The sequence below is a fragment of the Clinocottus analis genome, unplaced genomic scaffold, assembly GCF_023055335.1.
Source record: "Clinocottus analis isolate CAN_PGR_092001 unplaced genomic scaffold, fCliAna1.0.p SCAF_5, whole genome shotgun sequence".
Classification (NCBI taxonomy): Eukaryota; Metazoa; Chordata; class Actinopteri; order Perciformes; family Cottidae; genus Clinocottus; species Clinocottus analis.
In genome coordinates this window covers 1262579-1281284 of record NW_027176207.1, presented here as the reverse complement: position 1 = coordinate 1281284, position 18706 = coordinate 1262579, and the positions used below count along the sequence as shown (strand labels likewise).

Below are 18706 nucleotides of genomic sequence, written 5' to 3'. Positions count from 1 at the left end.
TTGTAGTTTAAGGTATTTCCATTTAGTCTGACATCTCCAACACTTCTTGGAGCATTTGATTTGCTTTAGGTCCCAGCTAGACTGAGGCTTAGTCTGGTATGTTTGCTGCTGGCTGGTGACAGCAGAAGGAAACACTGGCCAGAAATGAATAAAATCACATACCACTGCTGATTAAAGCCACAGTGAAGGAGGCTGAGCTAAAATAGAGACCAGCTGGTCAGTCTGTGCACATTGATGGCCATAAAAGTAAAATGCAGTGCATGATATAAAGAATTTGTTTATTCAAATATGCCAGTTTTCACTCAACGGACCCCGCCACCTGTAAAGGTGCTTCGGTTCGTGTCCACGTCATGTCGCCTCGTCGGTAATAAGTCCAGCGGCGGCCGTGACGTCACAGTGCTCACCTGCAGAAGAGGAGTCGTCGTGGTCCGAGCTCAGGTACCCGTCGCTCCTGCGGTCCGGGGTGCTGCACCCGGAGCCGCGCGGCGCCCGGAGCTGCACCTGCGGGAAGGACGGGGACAGCCGGCCGTCGTCGCCGGAGTCGAAGTCCCTGCTGTGGCGGAAGGGCCGCCGGACGTCCCGGTAGCCGCCGGGGGTCTTCTGGCTGTCCCTGCCGACGGCCTTTGGCGCCAGCAAGTTATTCCTGACGAAATTCTCATTCAGCTCCGCGTCGTCGTATTCCCGGTCGCTGCCCGCTGCGTCGTTGTCATTCGGTGGACGGACGCCCGCCGGGGCCGGGTCTCTTTTCTGGAAGGAGGGTTTCTGCGGCGGCACCGGGGTGGGGACGGGCTTGCCCGTCTTGCCGCCGCTGAACCTGCTGCGCTCCCGGCCGAAGGAGCTCATGACGCCCGGCGCGCTACCGGGCGCGCTACCCGGCCCGTGGAGCTTGACGCCCCCGGGCTCGGGCATTTTGCTCCTCTGCCCGTCGGCCTCGTCCTCGCCGCGCCGCTGCGGTCCCCGCGCGTCCCCCGTCTTGCAAAAGCCAAACGCGTCCGCGTTAAAGTTTTCGTCCTTGCCGCGCAGCCTCAGCGGCCCGTGTGTCTTCTGTCGCGCCATGGTGGTCTGCAGGTAAATCACCTTGAATTTCTCCTCCGCCAGCGCCTTCTGGAGCCTCTTCAGCTGGGCCTTGCTCGTCTCCAGCTCCGTCTCGATGTCCTCCACCGAGTTCAAGTCCATGTGAGGGACTTTGCCGTCGGGGAACTCGTTCCTCCAGTGTTTTGCGAATTCCTCCTGTTCCCACATATCGAGGTTCAAAATCGGGCTTTCCGCCCGCCGCAGTCCCGAAGAAACTGTTCCGCGTCTGCGCCTCTTCTCCGACAGTTAGCGGGGTGTCTGTCGCATTTATCCACCTTCCTCTCCTCCTGGGGAAAGAAGAAACCTGTCTGTCGCTATGAACTGGACCGTTTTCTGACCATCTTCCACCTCCCACGCCTACAAACAGCGGGCGTGCACAGTGAGTGATGCGGATAACAAGTTTGTCACTCCGCTGAAAAGTTTCGAGACTTCCTGGATTGAGACATGCTGCCTTCAGGTGCTGCTCGGATCAACGTGATGTCTGTATAGTGGTATGTGAGGGAAGTTAGATCAACGCAGTAATCAATACCAGATTTAATGTAGATGTATTTGGCTTTATTTTAAGAAGAAAACCTGCATTTTGCTCCTGTAACTTCAACATTTAAACATCACCTGCTTATACATGTGTTGCAGGTAAAAATTTGTAAAAGAGAAAAGGCAAAATACAAACAATAGATAATTGGAGTAAGTTTCGAAACACAACAGGAATAGGTTCAAAATCTTTAATTTAGATGATTGTGTATGAGAGTAACCCCAAACTAAATACATCGTAGCCGTGGTGAGTAAACTACACAGAATATCCCCGCGTGAGCAGCGATACATAAATAATCCCGACAGCCTTGAATGCAACACGTATTGGTGAAGCGCAATCAGTGAATTTCTCCATCTCTCCGCTCTGAAATCAAACACCACGTGTTGCCTTTCCGGTAAATGTTCACACCGTGTGGTGCGAATTACAAAGTCTCTTATTTGTTTAACAATGAAAAAATGTGCATGTACATAACTGTCGTTTATGCAAATCGGTTGTGGGTAAAGCACGGCGCTGTGACAAGACGCGCCTCTCTGCCTCCAGCTGCTGGTTTGACATAAAGCAAGAGAGAAGAGTGTATTATGCTCCCTGCTACAGGCCTCCATTAAAAAAACACTACCTGCAAGCCCACGCACACACGTCAGGGCTTTTTCCACGCGCTTGTCAGTCAACAGGCACGCGCCCTCATTCCCTGCTTTAGTTGCTATGTGATGCTATGTGACCCTTGCTCTGCCTTTCCACCCACTCGTATATTTTACATGCACATCTTTTCTTGTTTAGAAAAGGAAACGTGTTTCTATCTAACCATGACAACTTTTGGTCAGAGTGGTTTTCGAAGCAACCGGAAACTCCAAACGCAGCGTCTTCCTTCCGTGAACCTGGTGTGAGGCTCTGCAGAGGAGAAAGCTGTCCAGCAGCAGCTGGACGCTTGGATCTCAGCCCAGAAGCGAAACATCATTCCCCTAAAAGCTTTCAGGAGGAATCATTGATCAGCATCGCTGCAGGCCCGAGAGCCCTGATTAGATTACTGTAATGAATCAGATGGGAAGAGCTCCGAGCAGCACTGGGGTCATGCAACTGAAACAGTCATCACATGCCTGACGTGACGTAGCAGGAAATGCATGACTTGTTTTCCTGTGTTCACCTCACTGGAAGGAAAGCCTCGGCTCAGACTCCGTGCAAAGATGATGCCACTGTGCTGCGTTCATGCTCCTCTGCCTCTCCTCTCGACCTGCTTCACTGCAGTTCAATGGCGCGCCAGAGACCTCCGGTGATGTTGTCTGTTTGGATCTCCGAGACGCAAACACACACACTCTCCAGTCCTGCTGAGCATCACAGCATTAATGCATCAGAAGAGACACAGCGTCGATAACAATGACTGCAAGAAGAACAAAGTGTGTGTGTCAGGATTTCCCAATACTAACATATATATTTAATTGAGCCAAGATTCCAAATGTCTTTTGAATAAAACATTTACTGTATGGACATTCTTCCAAATATATTGAACACAACGAATGTGCATGTGCACATTAATACAACGGATAGTCAAGACTATTGTTTGTATAATTGTGCAAAATGTTTGACTTCCGTTTCAGTTGTGGGAAACAGTTGAGGGTAACTTGACTGCACGTTGCCTCAGTGGGCGTGTGGCGCCCTCTGGTGGCTGCAGGTGCGACATGCACGACAACAAGGACAGTCTGAAGGTGCGTCTACAAACAAGAAGACAGCAGCTGAGCAGAGCACTACATTTATTGATTGGGTCATTTCCACAGGACGAAAGGACAGCAGACGTTACTCATCACATGAATTGGTGCCACCAATAAAAATATTGCTAGTTGAAACACGAATAAGACAACAGCGATGCACTTTGACACGACAAAGACGTCCGACATTAAAAAGGACATACGCTTTCCACGATTCAAGGAGTATATTTCACTTTGAACCACACACAGGACAAGTATATCAAAATAGACAGGTATATTGTTATAAAAACATTTTAAACTGCATCCCATGTGTTTAGAGGACAGAACATACCCCATCGCTTATCAAAATAATATCTTCTTATCAGACAAATTCAACTCCAAATTTGTTGTGCAATTCTTTTTTTGTGTGTGTCTGAAAATCTGTGTTAAGGCAACAATAGGACAGCACCACAGACGCACCCGCTGGAGTCACAGGTAGGAATCAAAGGCCACGAACACCTTCCAAGAGATGCCACAAATATATATCAGAGGAACAACTACAGTTTGGGGTCAAAGGTCGCAGGTTATGATCCTGAGCAGTAGTAGGAAACTTAAAGAGATGGTTAATAATTCATAAGTCACGGATGATCAGGCCTGGCCTTTAATATTATACAAAAAAAACTTAGTTGATTTAATGTAAATATATATATTTTAAATAACAGTATCATAAATACTTACCACAGCAATATACTTCTTCAGATCAAAAGACTCTCACAGTGACTCCACACACGTTCTTTGCATAGTTAATAGATTCTCGGACAGTAAATGCTCGGCAAGCTAAATCAGTGTGTAAAAGATGAATCTAGTCATTACGTGAAAGTCTGTCGTGCGCCAACAGAGCAAAGTGCAAAGTCTACACACAGATCGCGGCTCGCGGGCATCGCCGGCCCGTTTTCATACTTTTCTGATGGCGCTGCCCACCAAGGCTTCTCTCCTGGTGGTGACAAACGCCTGCTGCTTCTCGTAGTAGGCAGCCTCGTTGATGAAGGTCGGGTAGACGGTGCCCGGGCCTTGGTACCGGACCGTCTTCCCGTCAAACGTCTGGAACATGGGGTCGCCGGGGTTCAGCGGCTCCCAGTCGCAGTCCTGAAACGACAAGCGGGACATGAGTGCACCGCTCAGCCTAAAACAACACGCCTCACACTGACCAGGCGACGACTCAGTTCCTCACAGGTCCAAGCGGTCGGATGAAAGCTTGTACCTGCAGGTTGGGGTGCACCATGGCGATGATGTTCCCGTTGGCGTCTCGGGGGTAGTCGATCCTCTCCAGGACCCGGAACACCTCCACCGTGCAGGGAGGGAACTCCATGCCTGAGCGACACGCAGACGACAACACGCAGCGCCGTGAGCGTCCTGCAGCGTCCACTGACACCGAGAACAATGTGAACTAAATGAATCACTCCCGATAGAAATAACAAAGATAACGACGAGAGAGAAAGTAAAGAAACCTCCACGCGAAGGATCAACTTCCTGTCTGCAGTGAATCCTCGTTAAGACTAGACTTTCATCAATGATCTACTGATTTTGCTTGTTGCTTTTGCTTCATAACCAAGAGAAAACAAAGTGTGTGAACTGAAAGATGCTGATTCAGATTCTATAAATATTAAGAAACAATAATTAAAATCATCTATGAGGTATTTCAGATGTACATTAAGTCTTTGAGCTAGAGTCCAAGTCCAGTCTCTTCATGTTGCAATAAGCTGTGAATATGGTGTGTGTGTGTGTGTGTGAGTGTGAGTGTGAGTGTGAGTGTGTGTGTGTGTGTGTGTGTGTGTGTGTGTGTGTGTAACTTGAGTCCAGGTCTCCATCTCTGACACATTGCAGATTTTTGGTGAAGTGGAACCAGAAAGCTGGGAGGTGCCACCCGGCGCCAACGTGGCCTCATTCAATCTCCAGAACTGAACAGGATGTGCAGTGTGTGTGTGTGTGTGTGTGTGTGTGTGTGTGTGTGTGTGTGTGTTTTTGGCAGAGATTGGGCATGAAGTAAGTCACCACTAAAGTGCATTGATATGCAAGCGGCAGCACACGCAAAGAAAAGAAAGAAGGACAAGCCGTTTCCTCAGCGGAAGTCATTTCCTGCTAGAAGAACAGTTCAATGTCCCGTTTCTTCATGCTGCTCGGCTCCTGGAGGCAGGAACACCGATTCATACCCCCCCCTCATCCCCCCTCATTCCCCCCCTCCCAACAGAAGATTACCGCACCGTTGGCAGCCGGACTCCGACAACAAGCGAGCCATTCAGCGGCCCGGCCCACGGCGAGCCGACGGGACGCGATGGACCAGCGCTTGGCACGAAACGCTTGTTTATGTGAGAAAGAGAGAGAGAGAAGGGTGGAGGGAGGGCGAGAGAGAGAGAGGCCCGACTCGGCGCCATCAACATTGCAAACGCTGTCCCGAAGGGAAGGGGCGATGATGCGGATACATTTAGGGATCCGGGTGCAGGTGCATCTGGATGAATCAGACGGGCACCCGCGGGCGCTTTGTCTCAAAGCGTTACTCGTCAAGGCGACATCCTGTTGCGCAACACACACGCGTCATAATATTTGTGGGAACTTTTCCTGCCATCTTTAATCTTCCCTCTGACCCGCTCACGCCGCAGGAGAGCGCGTCCCAGCTGGAGGATACCTTCATTAAACAGCTCGATGAAGTCCAGCGCGTGCTTCAGGATCACCCTCATGGCCTCGAAGATGTTGCTCCTCAGAACGCCCTGAGGCTGAGGGCCCACTTCCAGACCTGCAGGCAAACAGTCACAAGGTGTGTTGTGCAGCCAGCGGACACCTCCGGGGACACGTCCGGTCCGTTCGTCCCCCAAAGGCCTCGAGGCCTCGAGACAACTCACCGACGGCGTGCTTGGCGACGGAGCGTGACGTGGAATATTTCAAAAGAGGATGTTCATTCAGCAGGACGAGGCAGCTGGCTGGAGCGATGGCTTTCTGCAGCAACGAGACAAACAAACCAGATCATGACAAGAGAAAGACGTCTGGCAGCACAGACAGGTCTGTGATTAACGTCATGGGGAGACTGAGGGAGATGAAGTTAAACTACGAGCTCCAGCCGGTTCTGCCGGAGGTCTCTGAATCAGCGGGAGGAGCTGAGTCACCACTTTTAGATCTGTGTTTCTTAAAAGTGATTCAAAACTTTCTCATGACCTCCATCGCTGACAGTCACAGGGAGCGTGTTGCCTTTGGCGGCTCCTCTCCTCCCCGGTGTCGCTCTCTGTTTCGCTTACAGACCGAGTTCAACATGTGCTGAACAGCTGAGCGACTTCATGTGAGCCACGGTTTGGTGTTCTAAAGCCAAGCTAACGCTACGTGCATTGACGGGGGCGAAATACATGGACCGGCCTTCTTTTTGTGGAGGAAACTAAAATAATAGGACTGATCCTTTAAAAGAAGGGAAACTGTGTGACCTCTGAGGAGACCTGCGAGTAGAACATTAACTTCTTAAACACACGCGGTGATGTAGACGTTAAGACACCAGACCTCCTTTCACAATCAGAAGTTAAACAATGTTTTAGGGGCGGAGTGGGGGGGTGGTCACCTTGATGTAGTTCATCATCTGCAGGTTGAAGTGGTCTTTGGAGCTCTCCAGGATCAGCGTGCAGCCCATGTTGGACGTGGTGTTGTGGAGGTCAAAGACCACGTCGTAGGCCTCCGGGCTCCCTTTGGGCCCGAATATCCTGTTGATCTCCTGAGCCCGCTGCACCTCGTAGGGCAGGTCGTCTCCTCCCGGGGCACTGCGGACGCGGATACACACACACACACACACACACACACACACACACACACGCACACGCACACAGACAGACAGCATGAGAAAGCCGCCAACACATGTTCTTATCACAGCTTATCAGACACTTCTCCAGAAGTGACAATGAGCCGTGGTGCATGTTAATGACTTACATATGTGTGTGTGTGTGTGTGTGTGTGTGTGTGTGTGTGTGTGTGTGTGTGTGTGTGTGTGTGTGTGGCTTGTATTTCCTGCAGTTCTTCACATGTGGGTAACAGCAAACCAGTAATAGCTGTGACGATGTCTTGATAATTACTGCAATCTAACCTTTGATGCAGGAGTCACGTCAGCCTTCAGCTTCTGCACTAACTAGACTAGTCCAGACTAGTCAAGTGTAGTCTAGATTAGACCACACTAGATTATTCTACACTAGCTCACATAAGCATTAAGATGAAATAAAAGCCATTTTCTCCAGTCTGTGCATCGCTGCCCCTAAGAATCCTGAAAGGTTTGTTTTGTCCGGCTGGATGAAGTTGTCTCCTCGTCTCCTCGTCTCCTCGTCTCCTCCTCCCTTCCCCCCCACCAGACAGACATTCTCCGCTCTCAGCAGAGAAAGAGAGCCTCCCCTCCCTGTTCCCTCTTTGCTCTTGTCAAAGCGCTTCAGAACAAGCGGGGTCCAGGACCTTCTCCACACGGCAGCAGGACAGCAGCCTTATTGTCTCGCCTCCCTCACATCTGTTCTTTAGACAAACATTTTCAGCAAACATCTGGCATCGTCCGGGCAGCCGGGGCTCTGCAACACCAGCACAGTGTGTGAGTTACAGCGAGGACACGAGGGTCTGCTGGTCTGTTCAGGACACAGAGCTGTTTTTAGAAAGAGCCTCCGTGCGGTTAATCTCCTTACTCGAACCCTCCGCGTCTGGAAGACCCTGAACACAGCACGTTGAGCTGGAGGATGATGGACAGGGTGAGCCCAGCTTTTACCAGATTTAAAAATAAAAAGGAGAACAGAGAACATCTCAAAGGGAACCATGAGGTCAGAACAAAAGGCCAAGATCAAGTGCAAATCAAATGACGGGACAGGGCACAATAACCTCGGGCTTGTTGTTACAGAGCAGTGACTTATGACGTCAGAGGAGAGGCTGCTGGTGAAGCCATGCGGGCGGACGAGAGGAGCCAGCGGGTGTTTTTGTTTAAGACTTCATCTTCTGCTACAACGCACAAGAAGAGACACCGATGCAACTCAATAAAAAAAGAGAAAAACGAGAGAATAAAATCTTCTGAGTCCATTTGCAGCTCGGTCACGTTGCGCTCACGTTTCCTGCTGCTGGCGGGCCAGTCCGGGGAGGAGGGGACACGTGCACTGCTGCGCTGAGCAGGGGCGACGGTAAACACACGCACGCACACGCACACACATACACACACACGCGCGCAACCTGAGAGGATAGCGTTTTGATGGAAATGCCCACGTGACCGCGTGACTGTGGGATTTCCCATAAGTGTAAATGGTTATTGTTTTGTTGTCGGTTCATGTCACAGCTCACCAGACGGCCTCTGAGCGCGAGAGCCTTCAGGTTTGTCCTCGTTTGTCTGGCAGAGCGCGCGCGCGCACACGCACACACAGACAGACACACACACACACGCAGTCAACATGTATGTTGCATAATTGTGCGCCGTCAGTGGTCTCTCATTGTTTAGAGTCATTTCATTCGCACCAACACAAACAGATGAAATGTACACAACACCTTAACCTACTGACGTCATAACATACAGTATGGGTATGCACGTGAGCTCAATCTTAAACCCAGTAAAACCCAACAGCTCAACGTGGACCTGTTTGTTGGATCCGTGCAGGACTAGCGTCCCTTCAGTTACCTGAGGTTCTCCGGGGTGAAGGCTCGGTTCAGGTCCGTGTCCACGTATCTGCTGCACTTCTCCACGGCCTTCGGGTTGGTGATGAACGGCTTGGTCTCGACCCGCTTCCTCTGGATCTCGGCTCCGTTCTTCACCCACAGGTTCACGAGCGTCACGCCGGACATCTCGTTCCCGTGCGTCCCCCCGAAAATAGCCACCCGCCTGGCCTCGGTGACGCGCGCGCTGTTGCCGTACATGGAGGACATGGTTCTGGTTCTGGTTCTGGTTCCCGTGACCGCGCAGTCCGGGTGGAGCCGCTGCTGCTGCTGCTGCTGTCGGGGCAGAGGAAAGTTTCGTGGCGGAGCCTCAGCCGCGCTGTTTAAATGCTGCCGAGGCGGCGCGCTTACGTAACACGCGCGCGGGGATCAGTCGCCGCGCGAAAACCGCGCTGAGGTCGCGCGCGACATCTCGAGCTGCACGCGACAGCCCGCAGTGAGCGCGGGTCCTCCCGTTGTTTACCTTCCCACGCGCCAAACCCACGGAGGGTGAGCGGGTCGCTTCCGGTTCCTCCGAAGTAAAACGCATTCAAAGCACCGCTTCCTGGCGGACGTTACAGGTGTTTCTTTTTTCTTATATAGCTGGGCTTGTGGGGACCCGTTACTTCCGGGCATGGCCTTCAAAATAAAAGCACTTTTGATGTGTTTAAGAAAAACAAAAAGCGAGTGAAAATAATATTACTGACTGAATAATAGCGCTAAGCAGCCCCCCCCCCCCCCCCCCATCCCACACACACACACACACACACACACACACACACACACACACACACACACACACACACACACACACACACACACACACACTTTATACTTTGATGATTGACACAAGTTTTCAGAAAAACATAAATGACATATTACCCAACACATTCAGTACCTGTGTGACTCTTCCTGGAGGTTATTGCTCCACTTATCACAAATTATATGACAAATGATTTCACAAAAGCAGAAGCAGATGAATATTACAAAACCATTTGAGCGCAGTAGCTCTGTGTTACACATTAACCTCTGCACGGTGCACTTTGTTATAGCTCTAAAAAAACCACCAACAATCAGTCACCCTATCAGATCATTTGCTATAACGGGCTCAAGCAGCAGCAGGAGACGTCTCCGAAACAGATTTCCAATATACAGAGTACAATTAATCTTTTTATGGTTCAGCAAAAAAATAAAACGATGCAGGTTGAAAGAAACCGTGCCGTTGCTATACGAGTCAGAAGCTCGCTAAGTGGCAGGCTGTGTGTTCCTACCGGTCCACATTGAGGTTACTATTAAAAAAATCCAACAAAAATAAAAAATGCTCTTTGTTTCATGTTCAAGAGTGATCACAATGTTTATTACAATCATGTAATGGAGTTTCATTTAACAAACTTGTGAAAAAAACAAGTAGTCGTTATGGTGTGTTGTTATTCTTCAGTTCTTCTCAACACCAAAGAGGTCGAGAACCGCGTCAGTAAAATGCTTTGATACAAAACACACATTCAAACACGTCAACAACATCTAGAAAGACGCAGGAAGTTGAGGATTCCTCCGCTGATCAAACTCAAATCGACAGTTTATCAATCAGCGAGTTCAGACTAAGAGTCAGTGAAGAACTCCTAGTTCGGATTAAGAAATTTCCGCATCAACATTCTGTGCTCTCTCCTCAGGATGTCTGCAGCCTCCGCTGAGAAGAGGCCCAGCGGCGGCTCGCTTCTTTCCTTCTGCTCCTTTTTGGTTTCCTCTGACTCGGACCAATCCGACTTCAGCAACAACGTCTTCTTCTTCTGGTCTCTCGTGTCACTTAACGTCTCTGAAGACGGTAACTCACGTTCGACCGAGGTCAGCGTTTCCGCGTTCGCGTCACATTTGCCTTTTTCCTTGCGTGAAACTGGGCTACAGGTCTTTGCGGTTGGAGCGTCCTTCATTATCACATCGTTACACTTTTTCTTCTTCTTCTTCTTCAACACCTCGTCGTGGGCAGAAGACCCTGCGTCAGCTGCACCGTCCAGTCCTTTGCTTTCACTTCCCGTGCGTTCCTTTTCCCTCTTCCTCCCCGCGTCAGCACATTCAGTTACGGACGTCTTGCTCTTCCTTTTGTGTTTCCGCTGCGTGACCCCGTCGTTCGGTTCCTCCACGTCGGGACGGGACGGCGAGGAAGGGATGCGTTCCCTGTGAGTCTGCGCATCGCGTTCCTCTGCGTCAGCAAAGAGGAAGGATGAGTGCCTCCTCTTTTCCTTTTCCCGTGCAGACACTGAATCATCGCTTTGAGCCACTTTGTCTCCAGATGCCCCCGTGCTGAATGGTTCACTCTTTCTCTTCTTTTCCTTTGTCACCAGCTCAGCGTTTTGCTCTTCAAGGCCCTCATTAGTTTTCTGTTCTGATATGGTTTCAAACTTCTCCTTTTCTTTCGGCGTGTAGGAGACATTCATTCCCTCAAAGACAGTTTTCCTCTTCTTCTTCTTCTTCAGCGACGTCCTTGAACCTTCAGCCAAAGACTCATCGAGACACACGCTCAGATCCACGTCCTCGTCTCCGTCGTTAGTGGACTGTTGTTTCTTCTGGTGCTTCTTCCTCCTCTCCAAACTTGATCCTAATGGTTCCTGAGAACAATTTCCTGACGCCTCAAACTGTTCTGTTGACACTGGCGGCAAATCCAAAGTCCTCTTCAATGCCTCCTCATTTTCTTTCCTTATTACAATTACCAATTCTTTTTTCTTTTTCTTCTTCTGTATCTCAGCATCATCACTTAAAGGTTCGGCAACTGTCTCTGACAGTAACTCCTCAGCATCCTCGCTGCTACCTTTCCTCTTCTTCTTCTTCTTCTTCTTCTTCTCAGCATCCTCACTTAAAGGTTCGGCAACTGCTCTAAACTGTAACTGTTCAACATCATCGGCGCTAGCTTTCTTTTTCTTCTTCTTCTCAGCATCCTCACTTAAAGGTTTGGTAACTGCCTCTGACTGTAGCTCCTCAGCATCTTCACTGCTAGCTTTCCTCTTCTTCTTCTTCTTCTTCTTCTTTTTTATCTCAGCATCCTCAATTAGGGGTTCGGCAACTGTCTCTGACTGCAACTCCTCAGCATCCTCGCCGCTACCTTTCCTCTTCTTCTCCTCCTTCTGTATCTCAGCATCCTCACTTAGAGGTTCGGCAACTGCGCTGGACTGTAACTTCTCAGCATCATCGCCGCTAGCTTTCCTACTCCTCTTCTTCTTCTTCATCTCTGCATCTTCACTTAAAGGTTCAGCAACTGCCTCCGCCTGTAACTGCTCAACATCCTCGCCGCAACCTTTCCTCTTCTTCATCTTCTTCTTCTTCTTTTTTATCTGAGCGTCATCACATGGAGGTTCAGCAACTGCCTCTGACAGTAACTCCTCAGCATCTTCACCGCTACCTTTCCTCCTCCTCTTCTTCTGTATCTCAGCATCTTCACTTGTAAGTTTAGCAACTGCCTCAGACTGTAACTCCTCAGCGTCCTCACTGCTACCTTTCCTCCTCCTCTTCTTCTTCTTCTTTTTTATTTCAGCATCCTCATTTAAAGGTTCGGCAACTGCGCTAAACTGTAACTGTGCATCATCCTCGGCGCTAGCTTTCTTTTTCTTCTCAGTGTCCTCACTTAAAGGTTTGGCAACTGCCTCTGACTGTAACTCATCAGCATCCTCGCTGCTAGCTTTCCTCTTCTTCTTCTTCTTCTTTTTTATCTCAGCATCATCACTTACAGGTTCGGCAACTGTCTCAGACTGTAACTGCTCAGCATCCTCGCTGCTATCTTTCCTCCTCTTTTTCTTCTTCTTCTTCTTCATCTTCACAGCGCTGGTCTGCACCTCGGAGAGGTTGAAAGTCTCCTTTGCCTCCACGTTCACGGACATCGCGGCATGCAAACCCTCTGACCATTCTTTCGTCCTCTTCTTTACCTGAGTGATACTCGAGTGATCTGGAAGTTCGTGGAGGAGAAGTTGGCTTCCTGGTCCGTCGCCCGCCTGTCCTGCTGCGGGTTCAGATGCTTCTCTGGTCCTCTGCACCAGAATTCTGCAAGAACCCGTGCCAGGGTTCTCCGTGTTGAAAGACTTCTTGTTCTGTTTTATATGCGACGGCTTGGTTTCTCTTCTTCCTGATGTTTCTCTCCCGGCGTTATTATCTCTCCTCCTCTTTTGTCTTTTTAAGGGGTTGCACCAGGATTGTTGACTAATCTTTTTGAAAGATGCCAGGAAGTGTTTCCTCTCCTGTGAAGTGACACACAGATTACAGCCAAGTTCTCACAACAAAATGTGCAACGAGGTGTAAGGTCGTTAACGGCCTGCTCACCACCACTTTGATGTCTTCGTCCTCTGGCGTCTCTCCGTCTTCTCTGGAACAGCACACGTTGTATATTTAAATGTTGGAGCGAGGCTAACATGCACCGATGTGAAACGGTAGTGGCCCAGCAATTGATCCCTGAGGGATCCCACAAGCCATTTTATTCATGCTCTATTGCAAGAGAAACTACCTTCTCAAAGAATAAGAGGCAAAAACTGTTAAAAACTGCTGCTGAAGCCCCATCCAAACGAAATTTATCCTACTACTTTTACAAGGGCCTTCATTGTACTCAACCAGAAAACGGTTTGTAGAGTTTCTCTCAAATTGGACTCAAAAAATGAAGTATTATATTAAAGATAACTGTTTACTGGGTGCTCATAGATACAGACCATAAGCACGAGTATTCCTTGAAATAAACTTACTCTGACAGAGGAGATATGTCCTCTCCATCCGTGTCAATCGTCGGTAAAGATGACTCACAGGTCTGTCCTGAGCTCGGCCTCAGCTCTCCCAGACATTTAAAGAAGCCTCTGATGGTGTAATCCTGGGGGAAAGAAACGACTTCAGTGCAACATAATAATTACAAAGCCCCTGTTTGAATGTCTGGTATTGATTATCCTTACATCGATGCTTTGGCTCAGGTCAAATAGCGGACTTCTTCTGCGCTTACACTCCCGCTGTTTGAGGAAAGGAAAACTGTAATTTGGCCGGAGTTTTTTCTTTCCTCTCTTCCACTTTTTGCTGTGGCAAGTGGACGAGTTGTCGCCTTCACTTTCCTCCAGGTCTCTGGGGGAAGTGGGAGTTGATCTGCTGGTGTAGCGGCGGTGTGCCGACCTCACTGCCTCAGGTAAAGTTGCTTCCTTTTGGGTTAAGAACAGGCTGTCTCCTGAGTCACTGCAGAGGCACATTTAGAGTTAGAAAGACAAACTGGAGAAAGTGTATCATCGCTGTGACATGCAGAGGACATCCTCCACACCTCTCTGCTGCAGCAGGACCATTGGACACTTCATCCCGTGAGCTCTGTCCCGCAGAAGACACAAGATATGACGGCTGTGCTGCAGCTTCGCCAGTGGCACCGGGTTGAGTCCCGGTTAGAAAAGGGTCTCCTCCAGTCATCCTGCCGGTTAGCACAAGGCACAGAGCAAACTAGAGGACTTCGTTGGAAAGAAATAGTTAAATCCGCTTGAAGCCTCGAAGGAAACGCCTCCGATCACATGTCCGCTTGAGATGACTTCTTAGCATCTCGCTAATGTCGTTAAACAACGTGTAGCTGCACCAAAACAACAACAAAACGAGCAGTGGCTACACATGTGTCTGTGTGAGCCAACCAGGAAGTTTTCAACGCAACGAGCGCGCGGGCAGGAGGATTCCTCCTTCTACTTCCGCTTTGTGTCGCTGTGTTCCGTAAGCTCCGTTTTCTCACATTAACAAGTAAACGGGACATAAACGAACGTGATAATCAGTAGAAAATAGTGAGTAAACGATATTCATACAATAGTACCCATGGACAATATATCTATATTTTAAATTGAGGCAGTTGTGCTAGTACATGCGCTGTATAGAGGAGGAAACAAGCTGGGTGGGGTGGGAACTATCTTGCTCGTATGTACTCTTTGGTTGGTCTCCAGTCTGGTGAGCTCGCTTCAGCAGAGGACTCTTCCTCCTGCACCGGACAGCCTGCAGGAGCTCTAACCTCCACAGCAGTTAACACAACAGTTAACACAACAGTTAACACAACAGTTAACACAACAGTTAACACAACAGTTATGGCAGATATCAGCGCAACGGAAAAGGTTCAGCTGCACGCGCCAGATTTAGAGGAACTGCGTGTCGGTAAGTGTTTACTAGGAATGTGCATGAGTACGTATATGGAGAGAGAGTAATAATGACGTATTGCTGGTTGCAGTACTGCAAGCAGGACTTGACGAGAACTTTGCAGAAGTTCAGGTGAGTGTTGTGGAGTGTCCCGATCTCACCAAAGAGCCCTTCCAGTTTCCTGTGAAAGGTAAGAGCCACATAGAGTACAAGTACACTGTGTTCTTCTATTCTGTGCACTCAGTGTTTCCATAAAGTAAAAACATGAAAATCAAATCCCCCATGCATGCCCTCCATGATGTATTTAATCCAATCATACTCATTCTGACACTTTATTCTTATTATCCTGAGCCAAGAGCTTCCCATTTAAAGATGTGGATTTATTTGAAGTTGCATGAAATATATATGATTATTGTACATCTGAACTCGTCGAGAAATAATGCTAACACAAGTTGTGGAATAGGCTGTGTGTCACGTTGGTAACGTCCCCCTGTCCTCACACTGCAGGCCTGTGTGGGAAGCCGCGCATCACTGATGTTGGTGGTGTGCCGTACCTGGTCCCCATGGTCCAAAAGCACAAGGTAGTTATTGTTACAAAATATTGTGTGGTGTAGCGATTGCATGAACTGTAGTGGGACGGCGTTACAATATAGTTGCCTCTCTTCCTCCCAGGAATACAACATGAACACCATCTCCAAGGAGCTGGAGCTGCCAGGAGCCTTCGTCCTCGGAGCAGCAGCTGCTCCCAGCAGGATCACTGGAATGAATGCAGAGGTTAATCACTTTTACACCACAGATTCGGGCTTAAATACCTTCACTTAGAGTGCAGCTCTCCAGTCTTTCCCCCTGGAACCTCAAGATAACAATGATTTAGTAAAGCAGTGGCCTGAAAATAAAAAAAACTGGCCCCAGAAAAGTATTTTGTTCTGGTGTACATGTTTTTTTACCAGCATGTCTGAGTAAATATTGTATTGAAAAAAACAAAGTTTGTGTCACTGTGGGATTGCTTTCTGTTTGGAGTTTGGACTGTATTCAACTAAAAGCTGCACAGCAATCACGAGACAAGTTTCTCTGCAGTGAAGCAACTGACTGTTAGAAGAAGGAAAAATAAAAACAACCCTAAAACTCTAAATATTCTGGTCCTCAGCTGGTTCCTCTGGTTCTGACCGAAGCGGCGGGACGGCCCGCAGTGAACGGCAGCTACTTCTCCTGCATCAACCCAGCTGACGGCCGGTGTCTGCAGGATAAATACAGCAACAAATTCTCTGACTGCAACTTTGGGCTGCTGGGCAATCTGTACGCCTGTGAGGGGAAGTCTGGGAAGGTAACGAGTCTTTATCAGATCAGACGAGATCTGCAGCTGCATGCTTTGTCATTTTGTCAAATAGCGAACACGTCTGTTTGCAGATGAACCTTCAACCCATTTAGCTGTCGGCTTGTGTTCTGGCTACAGTTGTTATGCGTGACCTTCAGCCCTTCATATCTGTGCTCCCGACATACGAGAAGATAAACATTAACAAAAGGAAAAAAGGAAAGTGAGCTGTCATGCTCTTCATCTCTCCAGGTCATCGAGGTGCGGGCCAAGAAGAGGACGGGGGGCCACAGTCTGGTGACGGCTCTGAGGAAGACTCTGGAAGCTCGCTACCCCGATCAGACCCTGGCTCTGGGGGGCACCTTCATCATCCAGAAGGGGAAAGCCAAAATCCACATCATGGTAAATATTGGACGTTTGCCTCACAGTTCTGCGTCGTGATTTATCTCATTGAGGATCTGCTCCCGTCGATAGCCGAGAGAGTTCTCGGCCTGCCCGCTCGACACCGAAGACGCCGTCAACGGCTGGCTGAAGCACTTTGAGGTCAGCGCCCCGCTCGTCTGCCAGTCGGTGCTGGTGTCCAGAGACCCCGTGAGTGCAGCGCCCGCTCGGCCCAGCCAGCGTACGGGCCTCCGTCTTTTGTTTCACGGGTCTTTACTGTGTGTGCAGGGTTTGGACCTGCGCGTGGAGCACACCCACTGCTTCAGCCACCACGGGGAAGGTGGCCACTACTACACGGACACCACGCCGGACAGCGTGGAGTACCTGGGCTACTTCCTGCCGGCAGAGTTTGTCTACCGCATCGACCGGCCCAGAGACACCCACAGAGTCGGACGAGACTGAAAGAGGAATGAAATAAGTCTCGTCTGCGGCGCAGCGTCTCTCGTGGTCTCCAGGTCAACCAGGCAGCGCGAGGTTGATGCTGCTGGTTCTGTGTGTTCTGCACGGAAACATTTGTGTAATGAAATTGAAATCTTTGCTCTGAAATCACATCTCTAGAAGTCATTATGCATTTCTTGTGAACAAAATCAGCACATTTCATGTAATAAAAACAATGTTGAATCCGGATACTCATGGCGGTGTGTTCAGTGAACGCAGGAGAGTCGTAAATATGGGACCTTGGACTGCTTGTTAACTACATGATGAAACAAATAAAATAATGTACAAGACAGACAAGAACAGATGGTGGCTGACATGTCGGCGCACAGAGAAAAAATTACACTTTTTTTTTAATTCATTAAACATAAAGAAGTTTTCACTTATTTTCCTACTAAAGCGTCTTTTTTTAAAACCTTTTTTAGAAAGTGCCGGCTCAATAACTCCCTCATATCTCACACGGATGCATTTGTTGAGGTCTAGTTTGAGCTCTTATTAACCTGAAGAGAAAACACCTGCTGCTAGTTAAATAGCCACCAGTTATAAAACAATAAGAGTTTACACATGTTTAATGACTGTTTTAAGTGTCTCCCTCATTATGGGGTTTAAAGCACAAAAAAAGACTTCTGTGTTTATTTATTTAATGAGAAGCAACACATTGATTATTAACACACGAAAGGACCAAAACTAGTGGAGCAATGTGTGCATGTGTAAAATGTAATGAAGGTTCATGTGTATTAACACACACGTTCGTATCGTCCATCATTCTGACTTCCAGCTCCCTCTTGTCTGAGAAAGCATCATAAACCCCATTACAACACTGTATTTGTGTTCTCCCTTGATGCGCAATTCCTCCCAAATTCAGATAAAAGGTTTCCCTCTGTCATCCCAATTCATATTTTTAATGAGAAATGTTTCCAAAATATACATACTGGTGTCAAGAAACAATAGGTTTGGCCTTTAGAAAACAAAACATACAATTGTGGTACAGTTTAATCAAATATAATTGGACTAGCGGCAGCAATATTATATATAGTCGTTGTTAAGATGAAAACTGTTATGACCTTTGGATCATGGTTTTTGAAAAATGACCCAAGATGTAAATTTAAAACTGTACTGGATGCAGCATACGTATTGCTTTACAACTTATACAGTCATTGACAACAGAGGCCAAGATGATGTAGATGAAAACATTTTCAAAACAGTGTATTTGAATTACCGTTGAACTATGTGTTTTCATTAGGGAAGAATTAACTGTTTTATTTATCTATTTCGATTTCTGATATATTAACATATTATGGGTTTTTATTTTGATAAAAGATATTTTTACTGGTATTTAAATGAATGTATTAATACATTAACATATGACTCCACAGTAGTGTGTTTCTCAAGCGTTGAAACGCCGCCATCTACCGGCCAGAGCAGGTATCGACACACCATTTCCCACAA

General features: G+C 48.3%; 4 protein-coding genes across 4 annotated transcripts in view; 1 reads left to right on the top strand and 3 right to left on the bottom strand.

The window, feature by feature from the left end:
- abr (ABR activator of RhoGEF and GTPase) overlaps positions 1–1449 on the bottom strand; it is a 96286-nt gene extending 94837 nt beyond the window's left edge. The window contains exon 1 of the mRNA XM_068601455.1: positions 405–1449. Within this exon, the coding sequence (XP_068457556.1) occupies positions 405–1242 (838 nt within the window). The 5' untranslated portion in view covers positions 1243–1449. The remainder of the gene's footprint in view (positions 1–404) is intronic.
- Positions 1450–3337: 1888 nt separating this feature from the next.
- Positions 3338–9672, bottom strand: aspa (aspartoacylase). The gene is made up of 6 exons (XM_068600236.1): positions 8948–9672; positions 6884–7079; positions 6183–6276; positions 5969–6076; positions 4547–4656; positions 3338–4431 (listed from the first exon to the last, which is right to left on the bottom strand). Exons 1-6 carry the CDS (start codon positions 9190–9192, stop codon positions 4240–4242), a joined length of 945 nt encoding a protein of 314 aa, XP_068456337.1. The 5' UTR covers positions 9193–9672; the 3' UTR covers positions 3338–4239.
- Positions 9673–9789: 117 nt separating this feature from the next.
- Positions 9790–14589, bottom strand: LOC137802407 (axoneme-associated protein mst101(2)-like). The gene is made up of 5 exons (XM_068600233.1): positions 14231–14589; positions 13878–14148; positions 13677–13798; positions 13264–13306; positions 9790–13181 (listed from the first exon to the last, which is right to left on the bottom strand). Exons 1-5 carry the CDS (start codon positions 14368–14370, stop codon positions 10581–10583), a joined length of 3177 nt encoding a protein of 1058 aa, XP_068456334.1. The 5' UTR covers positions 14371–14589; the 3' UTR covers positions 9790–10580.
- A 114-nt stretch (positions 14590–14703) lies between these two features.
- Positions 14704–17524, top strand: cunh11orf54 (chromosome unknown C11orf54 homolog). Its single transcript, XM_068600235.1, has 8 exons — positions 14704–15087; positions 15161–15259; positions 15577–15650; positions 15742–15843; positions 16217–16393; positions 16634–16783; positions 16856–16972; positions 17051–17524. The coding sequence occupies exons 1-8, from the start codon at positions 14859–14861 to the stop codon at positions 17222–17224; spliced, it is 1122 nt and encodes a 373-aa protein (XP_068456336.1). The 5' UTR covers positions 14704–14858; the 3' UTR covers positions 17225–17524.
- Positions 17525–18706: the final 1182 nt, after the last annotated feature.

Bases quoted from the DNA above. Each gene is read 5' to 3' on its own strand.
- aspa (XM_068600236.1), bottom strand. From the start codon at position 9,192: ATGTCCTCCATGTACGGCAACAGCGCGCGCGTCACCGAGGCCAGGCGG. The intron at 7,080-8,947 runs GTAACTGAAGGG...CCGCGTCCGCAG, and splicing joins TTCACCCCGGAGAACCTCAG to TGCCCCGGGAGGAGACGACC. The intron at 4,432-4,546 runs GTACAAGCTTTC...TTGTCGTTTCAG, and splicing joins TGGTGCACCCCAACCTGCAG to GACTGCGACTGGGAGCCGCT.
- LOC137802407 (XM_068600233.1), bottom strand. From the start codon at position 14,370: ATGACTGGAGGAGACCCTTTTCTAACCGGGACTCAACCCGGTGCCACT. The intron at 14,149-14,230 runs GTGTGGAGGATG...GTGCCTCTGCAG, and splicing joins GGTCCTGCTGCAGCAGAGAG to TGACTCAGGAGACAGCCTGT. The intron at 13,182-13,263 runs GTGAGCAGGCCG...GTCACTTCACAG, and splicing joins ACGAAGACATCAAAGTGGTG to GAGAGGAAACACTTCCTGGC.
- cunh11orf54 (XM_068600235.1), top strand. From the start codon at position 14,859: ATGTACTCTTTGGTTGGTCTCCAGTCTGGTGAGCTCGCTTCAGCAGAG. The intron at 15,088-15,160 runs GTAAGTGTTTAC...TGCTGGTTGCAG, and splicing joins TTTAGAGGAACTGCGTGTCG to TACTGCAAGCAGGACTTGAC. The intron at 15,844-16,216 runs GTTAATCACTTT...TCTGGTCCTCAG, and splicing joins TCACTGGAATGAATGCAGAG to CTGGTTCCTCTGGTTCTGAC.